The sequence below is a fragment of the Pithys albifrons genome, chromosome 10 (genome assembly GCF_047495875.1).
Source record: "Pithys albifrons albifrons isolate INPA30051 chromosome 10, PitAlb_v1, whole genome shotgun sequence".
Taxonomy (NCBI): domain Eukaryota; kingdom Metazoa; phylum Chordata; class Aves; order Passeriformes; family Thamnophilidae; genus Pithys; species Pithys albifrons.
In genome coordinates this window covers 2,664,135-2,686,044 of record NC_092467.1, presented here as the reverse complement: position 1 = coordinate 2,686,044, position 21,910 = coordinate 2,664,135, and the positions used below count along the sequence as shown (strand labels likewise).

At 46.4% G+C, this 21,910-nt stretch overlaps 1 protein-coding gene across 1 annotated transcript in view; it reads right to left on the bottom strand.

The window, feature by feature from the left end:
• Nucleotides 1-21,910, bottom strand: part of HMCN1 (hemicentin 1) — a 197,608-nt gene that overhangs the window by 83,922 nt on the left and 91,776 nt on the right. Inside the window, exons 24-38 of the mRNA XM_071564920.1 lie at nt 21,007-21,279; nt 20,040-20,135; nt 19,473-19,667; nt 18,345-18,475; nt 17,569-17,716; nt 16,952-17,078; nt 14,810-14,964; nt 12,254-12,532; nt 11,109-11,390; nt 10,101-10,209; nt 9,381-9,550; nt 8,030-8,184; nt 6,063-6,186; nt 4,650-4,751; nt 2,085-2,237 (exon numbers count right to left, since the gene is read on the bottom strand). Coding sequence (XP_071421021.1) covers nt 2,085-2,237; nt 4,650-4,751; nt 6,063-6,186; nt 8,030-8,184; nt 9,381-9,550; nt 10,101-10,209; nt 11,109-11,390; nt 12,254-12,532; nt 14,810-14,964; nt 16,952-17,078; nt 17,569-17,716; nt 18,345-18,475; nt 19,473-19,667; nt 20,040-20,135; nt 21,007-21,279 — 2,499 coding nt within the window. The remainder of the gene's footprint in view (nt 1-2,084; nt 2,238-4,649; nt 4,752-6,062; nt 6,187-8,029; nt 8,185-9,380; nt 9,551-10,100; nt 10,210-11,108; nt 11,391-12,253; nt 12,533-14,809; nt 14,965-16,951; nt 17,079-17,568; nt 17,717-18,344; nt 18,476-19,472; nt 19,668-20,039; nt 20,136-21,006; nt 21,280-21,910) is intronic.

Sequence of the window (21,910 nt, the reverse complement as noted above, 5' to 3'; positions counted from 1 at the left end):
TGAGCTTTAAGGTCCCTCCCAACACAAACCATCCCATGATTCTCCCTACTCTTACAAACATTTCAGTAATAAGAATTCATAATCTTTATAACTTTTTTCTCTCCACACCATGCACACAGTTCCCCTACTGCACTGCAAGAGCATTCGTTGTTCTCAAAAGCCTGAGAAAGTTACAGTGGGAAGGGAGAAGTGAAAAAAAATCAGTACAATGAAATCATATGAATATACTAAACTGGAATTCCACCTGTTTCCTTCAGCTGGCCTGCCTGGCTTCATCTAATGCTAAGCCTGCAGTATCAAGCATTGTTTTTAATGCCAAAAAAAAGATGTGATAACATTGTTAACAACAGAAATCACTGAGTAAGACCAGCAGTTGACCAAGGTAGGTGCTCATTCACAATGCCAAGGGCCACATGGAAATGCAGAGCAGCCTTTCTGCAACCTTCTGTACTTGGCAGTTCTGAGTCTGCTCTCCTTCAAGTGGTCATTGCTTTCACTAGTAAGATGGGAAAACTGAAGCTTTCTCAGACTCAAACTAAATAAACAGAATGACAAACCTGTTGAGGGTAAATTGCAGCAGCTCCCCATGTGTCAGCCTGGCAGGACACAAGCTCAACTAAGCAGGTTCATAGACAGGAATTTGGGCTTCATTTGATGCAATTAGTCCTGCCTGCAACTGCTCATATTCTGCTGTTGTGGAAGGGGAAACTGTGCCTTAGTCAGAAAAGTATTAGTTCCCTAGAAAACTCTAGACAGATCCACTAAAATTCCACCACTCATGAAAAGACCTACATACCCTGAAGAGTTCTTTTCCATTTAACTACAGTAACGACCTCAGCTCTAAGTATTTCCAGGGAATTAATCACTGGGTGGGGTTAATTGCCTTTGACCATGTCTTGAGCCATCAGTTTCTCCCATGTTGGTCATTAATTCCATGGAAATGCACTGCCCAACTCATTAACTAACAATAATAGGAACTATATACTCTGTGTGCATCTCGGCTGAGGGCACTGGGCCAACTTTGGGCCACAGTTCTGCATGGCAGACTCCCCCAGAAAACCAGCTACACGCATATGCATGTATCAAAGATAAGAATTTGGATTATGGCCACATGCAAAAGCCACTGAAATCAGTGGAAAGGCTCCAATTTGGCTTTTGCTCAGGTGTCTCATGTCTGCAAACACCCACACTTTCACTTCACCTTATCAGACACAGTACATTTTTCTTTCAAACTCTGGGATAATGAAAGGGCGTTTCATCTGTGTCCTTTATCTTCTGTGAGTTTCAAAGACACCTACAATAAACCTCAGCCATTGCCAGGCCCTCTATATTGCTGAAGTGATCCTTTAAATAAAATACCTCTAAAAATCTGGTGTCCATCCTCATTCTTTCTAGAAATGCCTTCCCTTAGCACATTCTCCTGATTCAAAACACCAATTTCTAATGTCACTGAGAAAAAAAAAGAGTGAAGAGTATGGAGTGATAGGACAAAGGGGAATGGCTTCCCACTGCCAGAGGGAGAGTTAGATGGGATATTGGGAAGGAATTCTTGGCTGTGACAGTGGGCAGGCCCTGGCACAGGGTGCCCAGAGAAGCTGTGGCTGCCCCATTCCTGAAAGAGTCCAAGGCCAGGTTGGATGGGGCTTGGAGCAAGCAGGGCTGGTGGGAGGTGTCCCTGCCCATGGCAGGGGGTGGCACTGGATGGGCTTTACGGTCCCTTCCAACCCAAACCACTGCAGGATCCTGTGATGGTGTGATGGGTGACACCAAGTCTGCTGCGCAGAATTCAGACTCAAGGAGAGCAAAGGTGGTGCACGTGCATGCTGTTCCTGAGTGTCACAATACCTGATGAGACAGAACAGCCTCAAGCTGTGCCACGAGAGGTTTGCCTTGGATATTAGGAAGGGTGGTCAGGCCCAGGGCAATGTTGGAGTCCCCATCCCTGGTGGGATTTAAAAGCGACGTGGATGTGGCACTTGGGGACACAGCTCAGCAGTGGCCTGGCAGTGCTGGGATGGTTGGACTGGATGATCTCAGAGGGTTTTCCCACCCCAGTGAGTCAGGAGCCCTGGCAGTGCACTCACCGTGGACCTGCAGGCTGTAGAGCCGCTCGGCCGTGCCCGCGGCGTTGGCAGCCACGCAGCGGTAGAGCCCGGCGTCGGAGAGCTGAGCCGCCGCGATGGGCAGTGCGTGCCCGCGCCGCAGCACCGCCCCGCCTGGCCGGGACCACGAGATGGCTGCAGGGACAGGGGCACAGTCACCGTCACAAGGGCACCAAGGGACCTGCAAAGCCTCCAGCTCACTCTGCACACGCACAGCACCCACACGCACAACTCACTATCAGTACAGTTGTTATTGGTAACAATCAAAAGCAACTGTATGTATGTATGTATGGCCAAACTTTGCGAACGCAGATTTGGGCAGGGCTGTCCCCACCTGGGTGTGCCCTTCCAGCCTGCGCAGATTTGGGCAGGGCTGTCCCCACCTGGGTGTGCCCTTCCAGCCTGCGCAGATTTGGGCAGGGCTGTCCCCACGTGCCCTTCCAGCCTGCTCAGATTTGGGCAGGGCTGTCCCCACCTGGGTGCCCTTCCAGCCTGCACAGATGTGGGCAGGGCTGTCCCCACGTGGGTGTGCCCTTCCAGCCTGCGCAGATTTGGGCAGGGCTGTCCCCACGTGCCCTTCCAGCCTGCGCAGATTTGGGCAGGGCTGTCCCCACCTGGGTGTGCCCTTCCAGCCTGCGCAGATTTGGGCAGGGCTGTCCCCACGTGCCCTTCCAGCCTGCGCAGATTTGGGCAGGGCTGTCCCCACGTGGGTGAGCCCTTCCAGCCTGCGCAGTGGATTTCAGGTGAGGCTCAGCGTGCACAGAACTGGCCCCACCGTTTCAGTCCTGAGGTTCATCTGCCACGGCCGAGCGAGCTTGGACAGTGCCAGTGAAGTCCTCAGGACTAGAACCTACAGCCCCCAGCATTTCCCAGGAGGTCTCCCATCCAAGTACTAATCCGGGGCTGACCCTGCTGAGCTTCCGAGATCTGACGGGATCGGATGTCAGGGAGGCATTTAACTGCCCATCAAAAGCAACTAAAAGCCAAAATACTGACAATTCCCCAGAATTCAACTGCATATTCATCACCATCATCCACCCACTCCATAGATTTACAGCAATATGTTCTGCAATTAAAAAATTATCACACAAAGCAAATTACAGGGGATTTACTTATCTCATACCAAGGCCAAGGGCAGGTGTTTAAAAACACACAATAATATGAAGGTGTCCCTGCCCATGGCAGGGAGATGGAATGTGATCAGCTTTAAGGCCCCATCAAACCCCAAACATTGTAGGATTCTACAATACCTATAATTTTTTCTCTTTTTACCCTAAATTATCGCTACATTCAACTCAACCACCTGGGACAAAGGATCAAAATGTAAGCAATTGAACTGTTCACCTGGCAGGCTGAAAAACAAATGAAAAGAAAGAGCAGAACTCTGGTGGTGCTCCCAAAGACAGTGTTACAGGAGCTTGATACCCAGCACAACGTGAGGATTTTGCATCTCAGCCAAGAGATGGCACCAGCCATCAGGAGAATGGGCCACTGGGCATTTACTGGCATCCCCTCACTACTCAGTAGGTCAAATTATTATCTGTAATACACAAGGGTTTTTAGGGAGGACGTACATTCACAGAGTCTGCTGGTCTGACTGACAAACAGGACTGCACAGGCCTTCTCTCTTTCTCAGTGGGATGCTGTGCTATCACTTTTCTCAGTTAATCTTAACTGATCATCATACCACAGATTACCAAACTGTTCTTATTGCACAAATTATCTGAAATCCATGATTTTAATTGTTTGTTCTAAAATAATTGTCAATTCAGAGAGAAAAAGGAGGAGAGGAAATTAAAAAAGAGTGCAAAATGGATTTAAAAATCCTCATGTTTACATAACATTTTACTTCTATCCCAAATAATTTTAAATTTTGTTTTATACAAGTATCAATTATTATACAAAACAATACTTTCCTGTGATTAATCCTTAAAAAGGCAAAAAAGGTGAACTTGAATGCTCATCTGAAATATAAGAACACCTTTCTTCTGAAAATGTTGCCATCTTCAGCATGAGAATAACTTCCTATGTTAGATAAGCTCTTAGTAACTATTTCTCCAGTTTTGCTGTACAGTATTAATAGAGAAAACTGTTCTCATTCCAACATGGTATTTTTTATATCTTATCAGAAGAAGGTGGGAACAGAATAACCACACTAAAGAAGATCCCAGACTTGACAGACACACTCAATACACCTGCTATGGCTTTAGGTGTGCCCTACACTGGCAAATATTTGGCTGACAGGAGATGAAAGGGGATGTGTTTAAAGCTGATGCAGCAGAAATGCAGCAGTGCCCGTGCCTGAGGGCAGGGCATCACTGCATGCACCAGGGAACACATTATCCTGGGAGTTTTCTCTCTTTTATCCCTTGGGGATCATAGAATTACCCACTCCTTGCTCCACGTCAGGGGATACATTGGCATTTCCCATCACACATTTTCCAGCTGCTTTGAAAGGCACAGGAGTGGCTTCACATTCAGCACATCCATCATTTTCAAGACACATGACAGTGAAACCCTCTGTCAGATGCTCCCCGAAGTGGGTACCTGGTGGGGGGTTCCCAGATGCTCTGCATTCAAGATGGATTGGATTATTCAGCACCACTGTTTCATTTAACATTTTTCCTGCATCTTCCAGACTGGGTGGTTCTGGGGAAAGACAAAGGCAGCAGGTTTTCATTATTTCAGCCACCCAGCCAGCACAGCATCCAACCACAAAGTCATCTACCCTTGGACAAACTCTGGGCTACAAGTTGCACAAGCTTCAGCTGCTGGATGAGTGAGGAGTTTCTCCAGAAAGTTCCTCTTTGAAAAGGGAATACTTTCTAACTATGTAACCTCACTAGTGGTAAGAGGAATAAAACATTATTTCTGTTATTTTTAAGGTTTTTCAGGAAAATTGGGGCTGAAAGCAGACTTGCAAGGAATGGGAGCACAACACAGAAAAGCAATTCTTTATTGTGGCAGGATCATCCCACTTCAAGTGGTGATAGTAAACTGAGTGTTGTACACACTTTTACCCTACTGAAGTTTAGAAATCTGCAGCATGTCAGGAACACCAGATAATGACACTTTGAACATGAAAACTGACAGTGAAAAGAGACATTTATGCCATTGGGCTGACACTAAAGTTAGCTGTGATGCAATTATGATGGTTTAAGATGAGTGTGGCTTCTCTTTCTAAGTCTCATCCATGGAGACTTTGCAACCTCTCCTCATTTCAGCTGAACAATTTCCAGATGCTAACTTGGTTTGGCAATAAAAGTCAATCTAATTATGCTCCATGAGCATTTTGCCATGATCCATTCTTATACCTCCTGAGGATTCACACACCTCTTTTGAGTACTGGATCACATCAAGAATGCACAACACTTCACAACCATTTCTGAGCCAAATACATGTAAATCATGATGAGGGCATTTATTAAAGTCACATGCAACAACAGCTTCTCAGGTTTCCCTGATTCTTTTTATTCTGTTGTTAGCTGCAAAAGACAACTCCCTTTAACAGGCTGAAAAATCTCTCCATGAGAGAATGCTTCTTTCTCAGAAAAGCCATTCCTGCAAAAATTTCCCATTGCAGGGTCATGGGAATGCCAATACCCACAGAAAACTTGGATGAAAGTAATAATGCCAATAGGGGCACATCATATATGGACTAAGAAACAGTACCCTCTGAGGGGTGAGTTAGTGGCAATGTGTTTGGATTTTTGGGGTGCCTCTGAACAGCAGTTACCTGCAAAGGTAATTCATTCATTTATTTCTGGGCCCTTGGTACTACAGGAGAGAGGCCAAATCCTAAGACAGAGAGGTTTTGGCCTCACTCCTTACTAATGGAGCAAGAAAAAGAAAACTGAGAGGTGGATGTGCAGAGACAAGAGCAAGGCCAGAGCCAGGGGAGCAGAGGGTCAGAGCTGCCCAGAGCAGCCGTGTTTGGGCACTGGCTGGGCAGAGACATTACCGTGCACGAGGAGCTGGATGTGCTGCTGCGCCTCTCCAGCCGCGTTGGTGGCCACGCAGGTGTAGCGTGCGGCGTCCTGGGGCAGTGCCCGGGGCAGCTGCAGGGCACGGCCTGAGGGCTCCAGCTGCACCAAAACACACAGGGGCATTGCACAGCTGCACCAAAACACACAGGGACCATGTACAGCTGCACCAAAACACACAGGGACCATGTACAGCAGTGCCCAGGCACGGCCCGAGGGCTCCAGCTGCACCAAAACACACAGGGACTGTGTACAGCAGTGCCCAGGCACGACCCGAGGGCTCCAGCTGCACCAAAACACACAGGGGCATTGCACAGCTGCACCAAAACACACAGGGACTGTGTACAGCAGTGCCCAGGCACGGCCTGAGGGCTCCAGCTGCACCAAAACACACAGGGACTGTGTACAGCAGTGCCCAGGCACGACCCGAGGGCTCCAGCTGCACCAAAACACACAGGGGCTGTGTACAGCAGTGCCCAGGCACGGCCCGAGGGCTCCAGCTGCACCAAAACACACAGGGGCATTGCACAGCTGCACCAAAACACACAGGGACTGTGTACAGCAGTGCCCAGGCACGGCCCGAGGGCTCCAGCTGCACCAAAACACACAGGGGCATTGCACAGCTGCACCAAAACACACAGGGACTGTGTACAGCAGTGCCCAGGCACGGCCTGAGGGCTCCAGCTGCACCAAAACACACATGGACCATGTACAGCAGTGCCCAGGCACAGCTCGAGGGCTCCAGCTGCACCAAAACACACAGGGGCATTGCACAGCTGCACCAAAACATACAGGGACCATGTACAGCTTCACCAAAACATACAGGGACCATGTACAGCAGTGCCCAGGCACGGCCCGAGGGCTCCAGCTGCACCAAAACACACAGGGACTGTGTACACCAGTGCCCAGGCACGGCCCGAGGGCTCCAGCTGCACCAAAACACACAGGGGCATTGCACAGCTGCACCAAAACACACAGGGACCATGTACAGCTGCACCAAAACATACAGGGACCATGTACAGCAGTGCCCAGGCACAGCCCGAGGGCTCCAGCTGCACCAAAACACACAGGGACCATGCACAGCAGTGGCCAGGCATGGCCCGAGGGCTCCAGCTGCACCAAAACACACAGGGGCATTGCACAGCTGCACCAAAACATACAGGGACCATGCACAGCAGTGCCCAGGCACGGCCCGAGGGCTCCAGCTGCACCAAAACACACAGGGGCTGTGTACAGCAGCACCAAAACACACAGGGACCATGCACACCAGAACTCAGGTTCTGGGTCATGGCACAGCTGGCACCACACCCACCTGGCTCAGCCTCCCTCCCACCCAGGGCTCATGTGCATCCGGGAGTTCAGAGACTTCACTACTCCTGGGACATTGGGATTATGAGCTGTACAAAGGTCAGGAGACCTGTGTGGCACCAGGGCAGGCAAGCAAAGTGCAGAGAATACTACAGGCAAGAGGCCAAAAACTGCTCCAGCCCATGGGCAATCACAGCCATTGCAAGCACTCAGTCCCTGGAGCACACCAGCACTGGGAAGGGCTCTCCATGGAAAGGCAGGATCTCACCATCAGAAGGGAATTACAGGTAGTTGCTGCAATGGCAGTGATCATGGAACAGCTCGTCTAATCCCTCCTCACAGGGACAAGTGGGCAGAGCCACCTCACAACTGGCAGACAACCCTGAAGGTTGAAGTACAACTGGAAGGAGCCCAATGCTGAATTTCCAGTCCTGTACTCTTCTGATATGAGGTGTCTAATGGGATTCAGACTACTAAACACTGCTGTGACCAGAGATACCACCCTGGGCAGGCAAAAAGCCTCTTGTTGTCCAGGGTGGATCTTTAGCATCTTTATATCACAGCATGAAGGAAGCAAAAGGTAAAATGCACTAACATATCTTTCAGAGTTTAAATCACATAAAGGAGTCATGCTTACTCTGAGATTCCCTCTGGCTGTGTTCACTGGTTGTCCATCTTTTAACCAGGTTATGGAAGGGCTGGGAATGCCACTGGCTATGCACTGCAGTGTCACAGGCTTGTGGATCACAACAGCTCTCTCAGAAGGCCCAGTTGATTTGATGGTTGGAGGAACTGCAAGAAGTACCAGAAACAAAAATGAAGTGTCATTTGAACATGTACATTTAAATATATAGAAGCAATACCCCACAGGTAAGTGCAATTCTTCTTCTACTTCTAGGTCAGGACAACCTGCTCTAGTGGAAGGCATTCCTGCCCATGGCAGGGGCTTGGAATGAGACGGTTTCTTTCAACCCTGTTAAAGGTTCAAACACAGGAAGGTGGTGCCAAGATAACCCCCCTTAGAGAATTTTTCTCACCATACCAACACCAAAGGTTTAGGCTTGGAGTTCCAGGAGTGAGGACAAAAGATAGCTGATGGCTTTCAGATTCAAGCTTAATGGTGGGTGGAGGTCAGAAAACAGAACTCCAGCACCTGGGGATGGGGAGAAGTTTTTTCTTTTCTTTGTTCCGTGTGTGCTGGTTTGACTTTTTGGGGGTTTTTTGGGGGGCAGTGGCAGAAAAGGAGTCACAGCTTGCTAGTGAGCTCTTTTTTTTTTTTCAGCTCTACACTTTGCTTTTCCCCCTCCATCTCTGGGCAACCTGAGCTTCATAGAGAGAGACGGAGAGTCTGCTCTTCCCCCACGGGAAAGGCTCCACCTTGCACCACACTGCGAGGAGATTCCTGGGGATTATCATCACTCCTCCACTCACAGCCTTTCCTTCTTCATTTGGAACAAAGGTCAAGAAGAGAGAGAGAGAGTCCACATGAGTTGTCTGCTCCCCGCTCGTCTCTGCCTCGCTGGGAAAAGACTGAGAATTCATCTTGCAGCCAGCTGAGGTGGGACCTGACACTGTCCATAAATAGAACTGCTCCAGGAGAAATCCACCATTTCGGGGGTTGTTCTCTTTTGTTTTTTACCTTTGGTGATGGGGGAGTAGTTTGCTCTGGTCTGTTTAGTTATATCCCTATCTACAAATATATGTATATACACAGTAGTTAAGAACAGTTATCCTTCTTATATCCATTTTCTAATTAAAGTTCCTTTTCTTAAATTTAATAGTGACGTGATTATTGTGGAGGAATCCTCTCCTCTGTTTTTTGGTAAATATTTTGGGTTTTCCCTCAAACTCAGACAAACCCAAACTCTTCTATGAGTCTACTTCATCTAATCTCATCTCCAATTTTTCAAACCACTAATGCAAATAAACATTTACAGAAAACCTGAGCACCTCCTTGCCAGTAATTTGAAATAAAAGCAGCAATTTACCATGCACCGTAACATCGAATTCCTTCTTGTGTTCTCCTGCCTCATTGGCAGCCACACATTTATAGTGGCCAGTGTCTGACACTTGAGCTTGAGAGATGACAAGTTTCTGTCCCTTTAATAAGATCTTGAGTCCACCACCCTCTTCAACTGGATGACCATCTTTCAACCACCTACCAAAGAGGAAGTTCAGATCTCTGTCAAAGTAAGACCTACAACACCCCTAAAATACACACAATTCTATTAAACAGAACATCTCAGTAACTCATTTTGCATTTCTACAGAAGTTTGAAGATGTCATATTTCATTTTCCTGAGTGCCATGGACCCAAATGGCTGATCAGAAGGGAGGAACTAAAGGCACTAAAAAAGACATCAGAGAGGTGACAGCAGTTACCATCAGAGGCAGAGAGAAATCTCCAAAGCAAAAGCTATCCCAGGTGGCAGAAGAAAAGTGCACAGTTGTATTAGCAAAGGAATGAGAGTTCTGTCTCTTCTTGTTATCTATGCCAACCTCCAGGACATGGATACTGGCACAACAAACCAAACTACTTTAAAATAAAATCCTGATGCTGCCAAGGGAGTGCTGTCTTCAGCAGAGCCAGGAGTTTGTCTTCTGCTCATTAACCACCACCCAACAACACAGGTGGTTCATAAAGGCCAACTCCACACTCAACCAAGCAGCAGATTCATTTATTTTCTACTGTCACACAAGTCCCCTTACGTGATAGTTGGAGAGGGTGTTCCTCTTGCTGAACAATCCAGCTCCAAAGGGCTTTGGAGAATCACAATGTAGTCCAAGAGCTCATCCCCACCTTCCACAAATGGTGGGACTGTAAGAGAGAAAAGACCAACAGAAACACTTGAGCATCAGAAATATCATGAAAGTCTCTCTCAAATAGCAACATTAAACACACTGATTAATTATGAACCTCTGCTCCTTTTTGGAGGGAAACATCTACCAAGTGGTATTTTGTGGCTTCAAATCACTCTTCTCCTTTTTTTTTACTGTTTCTCATTTGGTTGGTTTTTCTAGACCGTAGAACCATGTTATGAATGGGTGGGAGGACTTCTAGCACTTCCTGTCAGCAGAAGGAGAAAACAAAGGTGCTGAGGAACCTTTTCCAGGTCCTTCTTCACCCTGTCCATCCTTTCTGGGAAGGAAGCACTGCCACATAGCTCAGTTCTTTACAGTCTGCAAATAAGCCCTTCCACGTCAGGAGAAGGTGATTCACATTTTTGTACCTTTCATTTACCTCAAGACATTCAGCAGGGACTGCTGAGATGCAGACTGAGGTAACACATTCAAGGGATACTGAAGGAAAAGCAGTTTTTCAAGAGAAGATCCAAAATCTGCACAACACAAGTCAAATTCAGAGAAAGATGTCCTCTCCCAGAGGCCACTACTCAGTGATAGTTTTAATGGATACGCTTGGGTATTTGTGATTTTATTCTATGAAGGCAAAGTAGAAGAATTTTAGGGGTTACTAAGAATAGTATTTACCTACCACATGCACAGATATCCTTCAAGAACTAACCTAAGAGTCTTCAAACTGTCCTGCAACCCTGGAAAGAAACCTGTGCAGTGTCCAGGCTCAATAAGATCTGGAGCATGACTAACTGATCTTTCATACATCAACACCAACAAAAATAAAATCACCAGGTTTGGGGGGATTTGTCCACATTAGATTTACAGGAATCTGATAAATCAGCAGTTCTGCTGCTCACACACCTAAGATTTCAACTTCATACTTGATTTCTTGTTCTCCAGCTATGCTTGTGGCCACACACCAATACTGGCCCTGGTCAGCCTCGACAGTGTTCAGGATCTGCAGCTTCCTCCCCCCAGCCAGGACACGGAGGCTGCCACCTGCCTTCACAGGAACCCCATCCTTTAGCCAGGTAAGGACAGGGGGAGGGTTGCCAGCAGCGTTACACTCCAACATCAGTGAGTTCCCAGCAACCACCTGCCTGCTCTGGGTTCTGTCAGCATCGCCCTCGATCACCGGAGGAACTGGAAAAAGGAAAAAATACATTGCAAGTGATTCATTCTGTAGCCAGAAAATGTATTAAGAGCAAATGAGCCGGATTCTCCCCACCACTCTGGCTCCAGGAGCCATTATGTAATGCACAATTTCATGGGAGAATTGGCTGCTGGGGCAGGGCAAGGCAAAGGAAACAGGGAATTCAAACGATGCAGATCAGTATCCACCAGTTCTATAAAACAGAGGAGCTGCAGGACTTTGAGAGGGAGGAACTAAATATGAAGGACTTGAAATGGTATTCTAAGGATCCCATACAGAGTGGCTATTTCAGGTAAGTATTGTTCAGCATGTGGATGGGAGTGGAGAACAGAATACATGGAAAAGAAACGGTGGAATAGAAGCAAGCATGGCACCAAGGCTGGTGAAGGGACCTGGGACAAGGGCATGGAGTGACAGAACAAGGGCTGATGGCTTTAAACTGGCAGAGAATAGGTTTAGATTAGATACAAGGAAGGAATCCTTCCCTGGGAGGGTGGGCAGGCCCTGGCACAGGTGCCCAGAGAAGCTGTGGCTGCCCCATCCCTGGGAGTGTCCAAGGCCAGGTTGGACGGGGCTTGGAGCAACCTGGGCTAGGGAAGGTGTCCCTGCACATGGCAGGGGTGGCACTGGATGGGCTTTAAGGTGCCTTCCAACCCAAACCCTTGCAGATTCCATGAAGCGAAGAGCTTTTCAAAAAGAGTCCCGTAAAGCAGAGGGTTTAAATCTCCCGGCACATGGCACTGCTCAGAGAAGCCGGGCTTTACACACAGCCCCTGACAGGCTGCAAAGGCAGCAGAGCTCTCCCCAGAGCAGCTCTGCAGCCCACACAGCCCAGCCCAGGGGCCCTCCTCACCATAGACATCCACGAGGAACAGCTTCTCGGCGGCACCGGCGGTGCTGCTCACACGGCACGTGTACCTGGCAGAGTCCGACACCTGCGCCCGGGGCACCTGCAGCACCTGCCCCCTGTCCACATACACGGCCTGGGGGCCGGAGACCACGGGCTGCCCATCCTTGTACCAGGTGATGCTGGGAACAGGGATCCCCTTGGTTTCACACTCCAGACTGAGGAGGTTGTTGAGGAGCACCGACACCTCCGTGGTGATGTTGCCTCCTTTAATGCTAGGAGGGACTATTTCAAAAGACAAAACAGCACCATTAAAGCCTTCGATTACAAATATGTGCACTTTGAACAGAACATCAGAACACTGTAAGAATAAAATATTCTCATCAGATTTCCAACCCTTCCTGCTGTATTTGGGTTGATTTTTTCCCCAGCAGAGTTGATACATCTGACCTGGCCAGCTCTCCAAGGCACACAGGGTGCAAAGCATGAAGAGAACACAACAGAAAGGGCCACCAGGCTCCAGTATGTGCCACGTCAGGGCCTCCACACATCCTGCAATGCATCTGGGAACCCTTCTTCCCTTTCTCCAAGGGGTGAAGAAAGAGAAATCCCTGCACACCCTGGGAGGTGCTATTGAAAATACCAGATACACCCAAGAGCCTCTGCAACTGCAGTGGGAACTGCTCAGTGCTCCAGACTTCTGAGGATGACGTCAGTTTGAGACTAAGTATGAGCTTAACAGTCTTGCTTTATGCTCCTATTTTTGAAACTTTCTGGCCCACAGTCATTTCCCTTGCTCACCAGGCAGCAGGACTCAGATTTTTTAGCAAACCAGCTCTGGTGTAAATCAGCCAATATAAAGAGTCCGTAAATCTCTATAGAAGTAATAAAAACACAGTGCAATTGGCAATGACTAAATATACGACTGCTGAAAGTACCAGACACATCTGGCAGACACATTGACTCCTCTGCTGCCAAACATGATCAGAATATCCATGGCTTCCACTGACTGCCACAGTGGTCACTGAAAAACCCATTGCAGAAATGTAAAGCAAAGTGTCAACGAATGGATCTACACCTGAGATGAGTCTTGCAGGTTATCAAACCACAACAAAACATTTTACTAATACTTTTGTGCCAAAAACCCTAAATCCATAAAACATGCTGAAACAAATCCAGTTCAAGGGTAAATGTATTTCTCTATCAGCAAATGCTTTCATCCAGAAATGCAGAATGGTTTTAACCTGGTGTTTTGGGAAAATATTAAAATCAGAAATAGGGCTACACTGCTAAAGCAAAATAAGAATGAGCAAGAATTAGCATCCAGGCTCCTCCCCTACTATGTGGACTTCTGTTTGTCCAGCCAGGATTAGTGAGAACTTTAAAGAGGTGTTCCAATCTACTATCACAAGTTCACCTCTCCTTGCCTGAAAAACCTGAAATAAATCTTTTCTGAGAGTTTTATTTGTGGGGCTATTTGTTCCTTTAATTTTTTATTCCTCTAATCTCACAACAGCCCAAATCACCTGGAAGTCCTCCTATCTTTGTTCCTCAGGGACAAAGACTTGCCCATGACTGGTACGCAGGCAGTGGACTGAAGTTGCTCCACTCTTCAGAACGTCCCAGATGAGGGAATAATGGATATTAAGATCCCACAATCACGTATAATGTTCAGAAGGAAATGCATAGCAGGTGAGGCCTTGAGGACTCATAGATTCAAATCCCTACCCCTCACACTCTGGGCGTGACAGTGACAATGCCACAGACATTTGTGCTTGCTCAGTGTTCAGGTCTGACCTGGCTTTCACACATTTTGTCCTCCAAATTGAAAAACTCTTCCTCTTGTCTCCTTCAAAAGCTTCCCTTCAAAAGCCTCTCCTTTCTTGCATGAATTTTTCCTCTCCTTCTCTCCCAGCTGACAATGTTAATGTGGTTCCCTCATGCTCGTGGCTTCCCGTGCTACAAATGGGCTCAGGGTAGCCCATTTTAAACCAGATGACACACCACACTACCTGAAGATCACCTGGAACATTCTTCTTCAAAGACTATTTAGGTCTGGCTCTTACTGGTTTTGCACTTTGCTTTGTACTTGTGCACCAACTTTAACTCACTCCTGCCTGACTTTACTCCTAACACTAAGCAAAGGAAGATAAGACCACAAGTATATTAAAATAAAACCTTATAACTAATTTTCTTCTTCATAAGACTGATCAAAATTCAGTTGAAACTACTTAATAGAAGAATTTGAGAAAGCCTTTCAAGATTTTTGTGCCTCACCAATGAGAAAATTATAAAAAGCACAAACCCACCACTTAAAGGCCAAACCTGCAAAGTCAACACCCATACTTGACTTGACAGATATAAATGTTCAAAAAGGATCACTCTGTGAACAGATCAATGTTACGTTTGCTTCAGGAAGTTTCTTTCTGGAATGGATAGACTCAGACAATTACAAAGTAAGTACCTGATCCTGCACAATTTGTATGTATATGAGTATCTCTATCCAAAAAAGAAACCTTAGCAGCAAAAAACCTTGCAGGGCCAGGCACTGTCTGCACTTACCATGGACAATCAGCTTGGCTTCCTTCACCTGTTTGCCAGCAGTGTTGGTGGCACTGCACTGGTAACGACCCTTGTCACCCCTTCGGACACTCTTGATGTGCAGAACTTGGTCTCTGTCCAGGAGCTCCACATTGGGATCACCCACAAACAAGGGCCTGAAATAGAGATTTTTTTAGGTCCCCAGAGCTCTGACCCTGTCCTTCCTACGTTAATTTAAACTGATTGCAAGATGAAGAGGTCCTTCAGTGGCAGTGGCTGCAGCATCCAAGAGTGCCATTTAGCACTAAATTAACAGCATTAAGCAGAAGAAACACCACAAAGTGACAAACTGTTATAATTAACTCTATTCCTAGTTTTTAAAAGAAAACAAACCACACAAATCACTTCACTCAGTTCATCCAGGATGGCAGCATCAAAGTCACAGTCCTGTGCTTGACCACAGTTCTTTTCCCTAATTTACTTAGTCATGCCAGCCCTTTGCTGATAACAAAATGTAAACTCTAGTTGAAAGTTTCAACACATCCATACCAGAGAGTCAGGAATTGTCACAGCAGAGTAACTGTGAGTACTAACCCTCAAAAGCAATTAGCCCTAATTGGCATTTTGATGAGTGAAACAAACTTTGGAAAGTCCTATGAAATTCCAGAGACCTGGAGATTCCATCTCTAAAAGTGAGTCAATGGAAAAACACTGTCATTGAAATTATCCAAAATCAGACCTCAGATGCTATTGCAACTTCAGAAAAGTCCAGAGTTTGTCTCATGTAGTACTACAAATCAAGTAACTCTTGCAAAGTTTCCACAAACCTACTTCATGGTTACTGAACCTAACCAACTCTTTAGTTATGTTTATCATTAGTGTTTTGCATTATAGCTAGCTGTAAGATTTAATACTATAATTTTTGTTTATCTTTTAGTGTAATGCTAAGTTTAAGTAGTAGAATCCAGACAAAATTTTTGAGTTTTGTCTGTTTCTAAAGGGGGGCCTGATGCCGGTTTTTGTTCTGATTTTCACATTTTGTAGATTTTAGGAACACAGTAGTTGTAGATTTTTAGAGGGTTAATATTTCTAACAGTTTAAGTTTAATGCCTTTCTATCACTACCCCTGTCCCAGAACAGGGAGCTCAAATTCCTTTAGTTAATTAATCTTGGTTAGACTCCTTTCCAAGGTAGAGCTGAGGGATATCAGAAGGCCTACAGAATGAAACATAAACATAGGTCAGAGTGACCCAAAAGCCAGAACTGGATGAGCTCCAAGAGACCTTTGTGTGCCTGAGGAAGAAGAGCTGATGAAGACAGAGGGTCCTGACGACCCCAGACCCAATTCCAGAGGGTTGGACCAGGGGTGGGACTGGAGCTGGACTGAGAAATGTGTAAAGCAATGATTGGAGGGATCTTATTATAAAAGCCATGGAAACAAGAACTGGGGCACATTCATGTCATCCTGTATTCCTGTGGGCTGTAGGCCCTGTGTTATTAAAGGACCTTTACTTTTTATCTTACCCTACACTAACGAGGCTCAGAGTCCTGTTTTTGGGGGGAAGGGTCATTCACGGCATCAGTTTGGCTACTAAACTACATTGTTAAACACAAAACCACAGCCCAGCTGGGCTTTCAGCTCATAGTGAAGCCACCAAGAATCCTTCTCCTGGGATGCTCTCCTGGCAGATGAGATGAGGAACGCAAACATGCAGGCTACAAGTGTTTTCAAACCTTTAATGTATATATGCATATATAGCCTTTAATGTATATATGCAGAGCTGCACAAGGCAGTAACCTCAAAAATGCTTGACATCATGTCAGGTAAACAACTGCATTTTAACTAACGGTGTGTTTAAAATTATCCAGATAGAGTAACTCATGCAATAAACTCAAAGAAATGGCTAAGTTTATAGTCACATGGTTCAAGCACTATCTGGCTTAAAATACCCTACATGAGTTCTGCAAGTGCCAGCAGTGGGAGAGTTCACAAAGACAAGCAGGACTTTAAGTTTTGACTGAAGGACTTGCCACCTCACACCACCCCAAATCCTGTGTGACTACAGTAACTTAACACTAGGTAGTTAGCCCAGAGCTTGCAGGTACTGTGCCACAGGGCAGGAACAGCCCAGGCACAAACTACAGAAGCTGTGATATACTTACTTGCCATCTTTGAACCAGTGAATGTCAGGAGCAGGGAAGCCCTTGGCTCTGCACTCCAGGCTGATGTCCTGGTTGAGGATGACTGCAACTTCACCAGGGCCATCAGCATCTATTATGCTCGGGGGCACTTCAAAGAGACAAACATCAGGGAAGAACTGGTATTTAGCCAGGGAAGGTTTGCTGGGGGACTGGAAGCAGTGCATCATACTATTCCCCTGAAACAGCTTTGGTTTTCACTGCAAGGGGAATTCTGCTGGATCACAACAGCATCTCCATTACGACAAGCACATTAACACTTGTGCTGCTGAGCTGTACATAAGAACACTCCTATGTCACACTGCTGTCCACCTCAAATACAAAACAAAGCACCAAAGACCGAAACCCAGACATGAAAAGCAGCACTTTGTCTGTGTTGCTTCAAGAGTGGCAAATTTTAAGCACTCAAAAGCCATCATGATGAGTGAGTGGCTTCAGCAGCCAATATTTCCTGGGCAGTGAGTGGAAGAATCTATTTAAATGAGCTGAATTTATTCCCTGCTTAAATATCAACTATTTTTCCAGCCACTGACTTAAAAAAACTCCAAAACCAAAAATCAAGCCCCAAACCATGAACTAACCTAGTATATCTAGGTTAAACAGCTTCTCAGAACTTCCTGCTACATTTATGGCTTTGCATGAATATTGTCCAGCGTCCTCAACAGCAGCTTTTAGGAGCTTCAGGATCTTCCCATTGTGCAAAATCTGGAGAGAACTGCTTTCCACAACCTTAAAAGAACCCGAGACATCAGCCTTATGTGATCCAAATTACATCAGCCAAACAGCACAGCTGGATTTTTATAAGAAACCGGTAGTTGGAGGTTTAAGGATAATCTGTTTCCCCTTTCAGTGCCAGCACTGATCTCCTGCACTGCTGCAATCTGTTCAGTGTGGTTTGCAGCTCAGTGTTCAGCAGCCAGCAGGGAAACAAAGAAACACCCCATCCACCAGCAATGGGCAGTCACAAAGAGCATCCTAAACTAGGACTTATTGGCTACAACTGGAAGCAGAGGACTCGAGGATAATCCTGAGGAATTCATATCTCCTCCAAAAGTTCTTTTTTCTCCATGAAGAAAATAGCATTGCTGGTCCCCTCTGCAAGGACTCTGGCATCTACAATACTGGGAGATTGTTCAGGCTAATTCCTCAGGGAATCCTGAAAGTAAAGAGCTTACTTTTGACTTGCTGAATTAATGGATGAGCCATATTAACTGGCCCTCTGTGGGGGTGTTCTTAGTGCACTTTTAGGTACATAAAGGCATGCACATGTATGTCTTTCAGTTAGTTCTTACACCAAGCACTCCAAAGTCCCCACAAAACTGAGTGAGGCTGCCCAATTTCAGTTAACCAGACATACCTGGACATCTTCTTTATACCAGGAGATGACTGGGAAAGGGTTACCAGTTACTTCACAGAAGAGACTTACAGAGTGATGAACAACCACAGACGTATTTGTCACCTTGTCTTGATCTCTGATTTCAGGAGGAACTGCAAGGAAGGATCAAAGTCATGACTGAAGCCTTCCATTTCAGTGACTTCCCACTTCATCCTTCCCCCTCCAGTCAAGGACCACTGTAATCCAAATTTCTTAGACCCTTCACATTTCCCCCTCAGTGCTTCCTTGGTTCCGGACGTATCTCCCCTTGCCCTTTCTTATCTTTCTCAAAAAACAGAGTCTTCTCTTGCTGAGTAACAGACTATTCAGGAAATTCACTCTGACAGGACAACCACCAGCATTTTTTAATCTTAATAATCATAAAATCTCATGTGACTTGTTCAGAAACATTTGTCTAGCAAAGGAAGCAGATTCCAGAGTTATCCCTCCTCTTCACTGCTCCAGTCACCTCCAAGAACACCTGTCTAGTATTTGTCTCACTATGGATGCAAAGAGAATGGCCTTATGTGGTGGATTAGAAAGTCCCAAATCACTGATGAGTCCCATCAGCACAAGGTGGAATTCCTGCTTTTCTCAGAATAAAGACAAGGATATAATCCTTCTCAGGCATCAGAACTATCATGGGAAGTGAATAAGGCTGGAATAAAAGTGCTCTGTAAGAACCAATACTTCATGGCCACTCGTGGAGTTTTTGTTTTTTAATTAAGATTCTAGGAAAAGAATACCACAAACAAGAATTCTCCTGTGTTTAATCAGATAAATAACTTTTCTCACATTTATATTTGAAATGCACATCTATCCCCCAATCTTTAATCTCTACAGTATCAAAATCTTCATTTGTTATTTGCATTGAAGATTTCAAGGGTAAGTAGAGCCCTCTGAGATGCACCTGGCTCCTTGAGCAAAACAAAGATAAAGTGGAGTACAGAAATAACAGAAAAAATACAGAGAGCATCAGAATAACAGAACTGCAAGAACTCAGAGCAGGTTTTATAACTGAACATGGGCACATCTGGGACATGCAATCTCCAACAGTAACATAAGAGCTGCTCTCCAGGAGCAGCTCCCCGTGGTGGGTGTGCAGTTTACCGTTCACTTTGAGGCTGTAGCTCCTCTCTGTGCTCCCAGCCTCGTTGGTGGCCACACACACGTACTCGCCGCTGTCCGAGGGGGTGGCAGCAGCAATGACCAGCAGTGTCCCCTCCTCCAGGATGGAGATTCCTGGCTCGCTGCCTGTCAGCTCTCTGCCATTGTGCAGCCATCTGATGGCAGGCTTTGGAACACCTAACAGGGCAAAGGGGAAACTTCCACAAACGCTCAGCTCAGAACAAGAAGGATTCAAACAATTCCTGCTGCTTGCTGGAAGTCTCAGTGGAAGGACAACACATGTCCTTCCAAGAGGAAGCCCCAGCTGTTACAGGATGATCTTACTGTTAAAATTCTTAGTCCTAAACATTATAAAATCCCTTTGGCTAGCAATGACTTTCCACAGAACTTCCACACACGGTGGTTATTTAAATTACTGTTAGTTTGAATTTTTCCAAATAAAGTATATATGGAAAATACTGTGCGGATTGGACACTTTTTATAGAAACTTAGTAATTTTCAGTGGTCAACAGCAATTGTGTCACTCGAAGTGGCAGCAGTGCCACACACCTCTTGCAGGACACGGGAACACGATGCGCTGGTTTGCCACTCGCTCTTGGAAGGGACTGTTGTATGGAGGGTCCAGGTCCTCTATACTGGGAGACTCTGAAAGAAAATTAGACCCCAAAAACTTCCTGACATCTGCTCTCAAATGTAAAAACACAGTTTGGCAATACACAACACACAGCCTCGCTCATCCACACAAGGTCAGGCTCCAACAACCCTCTTTACACTGACGGGAATGTGCATTATCCAAGCAGTCTGACTCCAGTAGGAATATTTAGGAAGCAAGCAGTACAGAGAGGCTTTCAAATTTGACTGGAAGTGGTTCTGTTGGAAATCTGCTATACGTATTCTGAAGGCAACATTTCTGCACAATTTAAAAAACACTGTTTAAACTGGTTTTTCCCCACACCACATATTAGTGCTACTGCCATCCTTTGTTCTCGGCTCTCATTTTAAATTTGCGTGCAGGCTGAGAATACACAGAGAACATCATTTATAAATAGGTAAAGTTACTCAGAGTCACTTGTTGTGTGTAACAAGTGTTTCTCAGCACCTCTAATCCAAAGGGACCAGAATGCTGCCTTTAGACTATTGCAAAGAAGAAATGGTTCCTGGTCAACATAAGTCAAGTCAAGCTGCACTGATATCTGTGATCCCATCTGGTGAGGAGTTACACCACAGATTAAAGCTGACCACTGTTACTCCATCAACATTTCAACATCTTTTTGTCAGTTAAATATATATATATATACATATATATATCGAGTTTCTTTTTCTGATTTCTGCAAAATCCCCAAAGCCTATTTACTTATTCTAATTTTCCCTAACATCAGGACACAACATGGGAAACAGATGTGGGTTCTGCATCCTGCACCAGTGGGCAGAGAGCAGCACTGCCCTCCAAACACCAACCACCACCCAGGCAGCCCTGGCAGAGCCCCCTGCCAGCCTGGCAGGGGCACACACACACCTTGCACTTGCAGGGTGACCTCCATGGTGTCCGTGCCCGCAGCATTGCTGGCCACACACTGGTACACACCAGAATCCAGGGGCTGGACGCTGCTGATGGTCAGAGCCCCGGCCGGGCTGCGGCCAAAATGCCCCCCGGCCACGGGCACGGCGCTGCCGCCACGGAACCAGCTGACCGAGGGCACAGGCACCCCCTGGGCACTGCAGGGCATCTCCACCCGCTGCCCAGCCTGCACTTTCAACACTCGAGGCCCACGCTGGATCCTGGGAGGGACTGAGGAAGACAAATGGAGTCCATGGGAATGGGGAGAGAACAATGCACAAGGTCATTCATATGGTGGAGGGAGCTGGAGGGGTTCAGACTGAAGGAGAGAAGGCTCTGGAGAGACCTCAGAGCCCCTTCCAGTCCCTGAATGAGCTCCAGGACAGCTGGAGAAGGACCTGGGACAAGGGATGGAGGGACACAACAAGGAGAAATTACTTTAAACTGAAAGAGGGAAGATTCAGATTAGATATTAGGAAGGAATCCTTCCCTGTGAGGGTGGGCAGGCCCTGGCACAGGTGCCCAGAGAAGCTGTGGCTGCCCCATCCCTGGGAGTGTCCAAGGCCAGGTTGGACAGGGCTTGGAGCAACCCAGGCTGGTGCAAGGTGTCCCTGCCCATGGCAGGGACATTGGTAGAACTGGGTGACCTTTAACATTCCCGTGCAACACAAACCATTCTATGATCCTTTGAAATTCTTTTCCATTTTTATTATTTTAGAAAATGTTCTTCTTTGTTCACCAAACCCAAATTCCTTCAGGAGACTACAGAAGCAGACCTGCATGTTCCTTGCAGCCTATTCTGTGCAGAATTCCCTGGTGCTTAATTTATTTGAAGAAGTCACATTTCAACTTCTCCTGCATG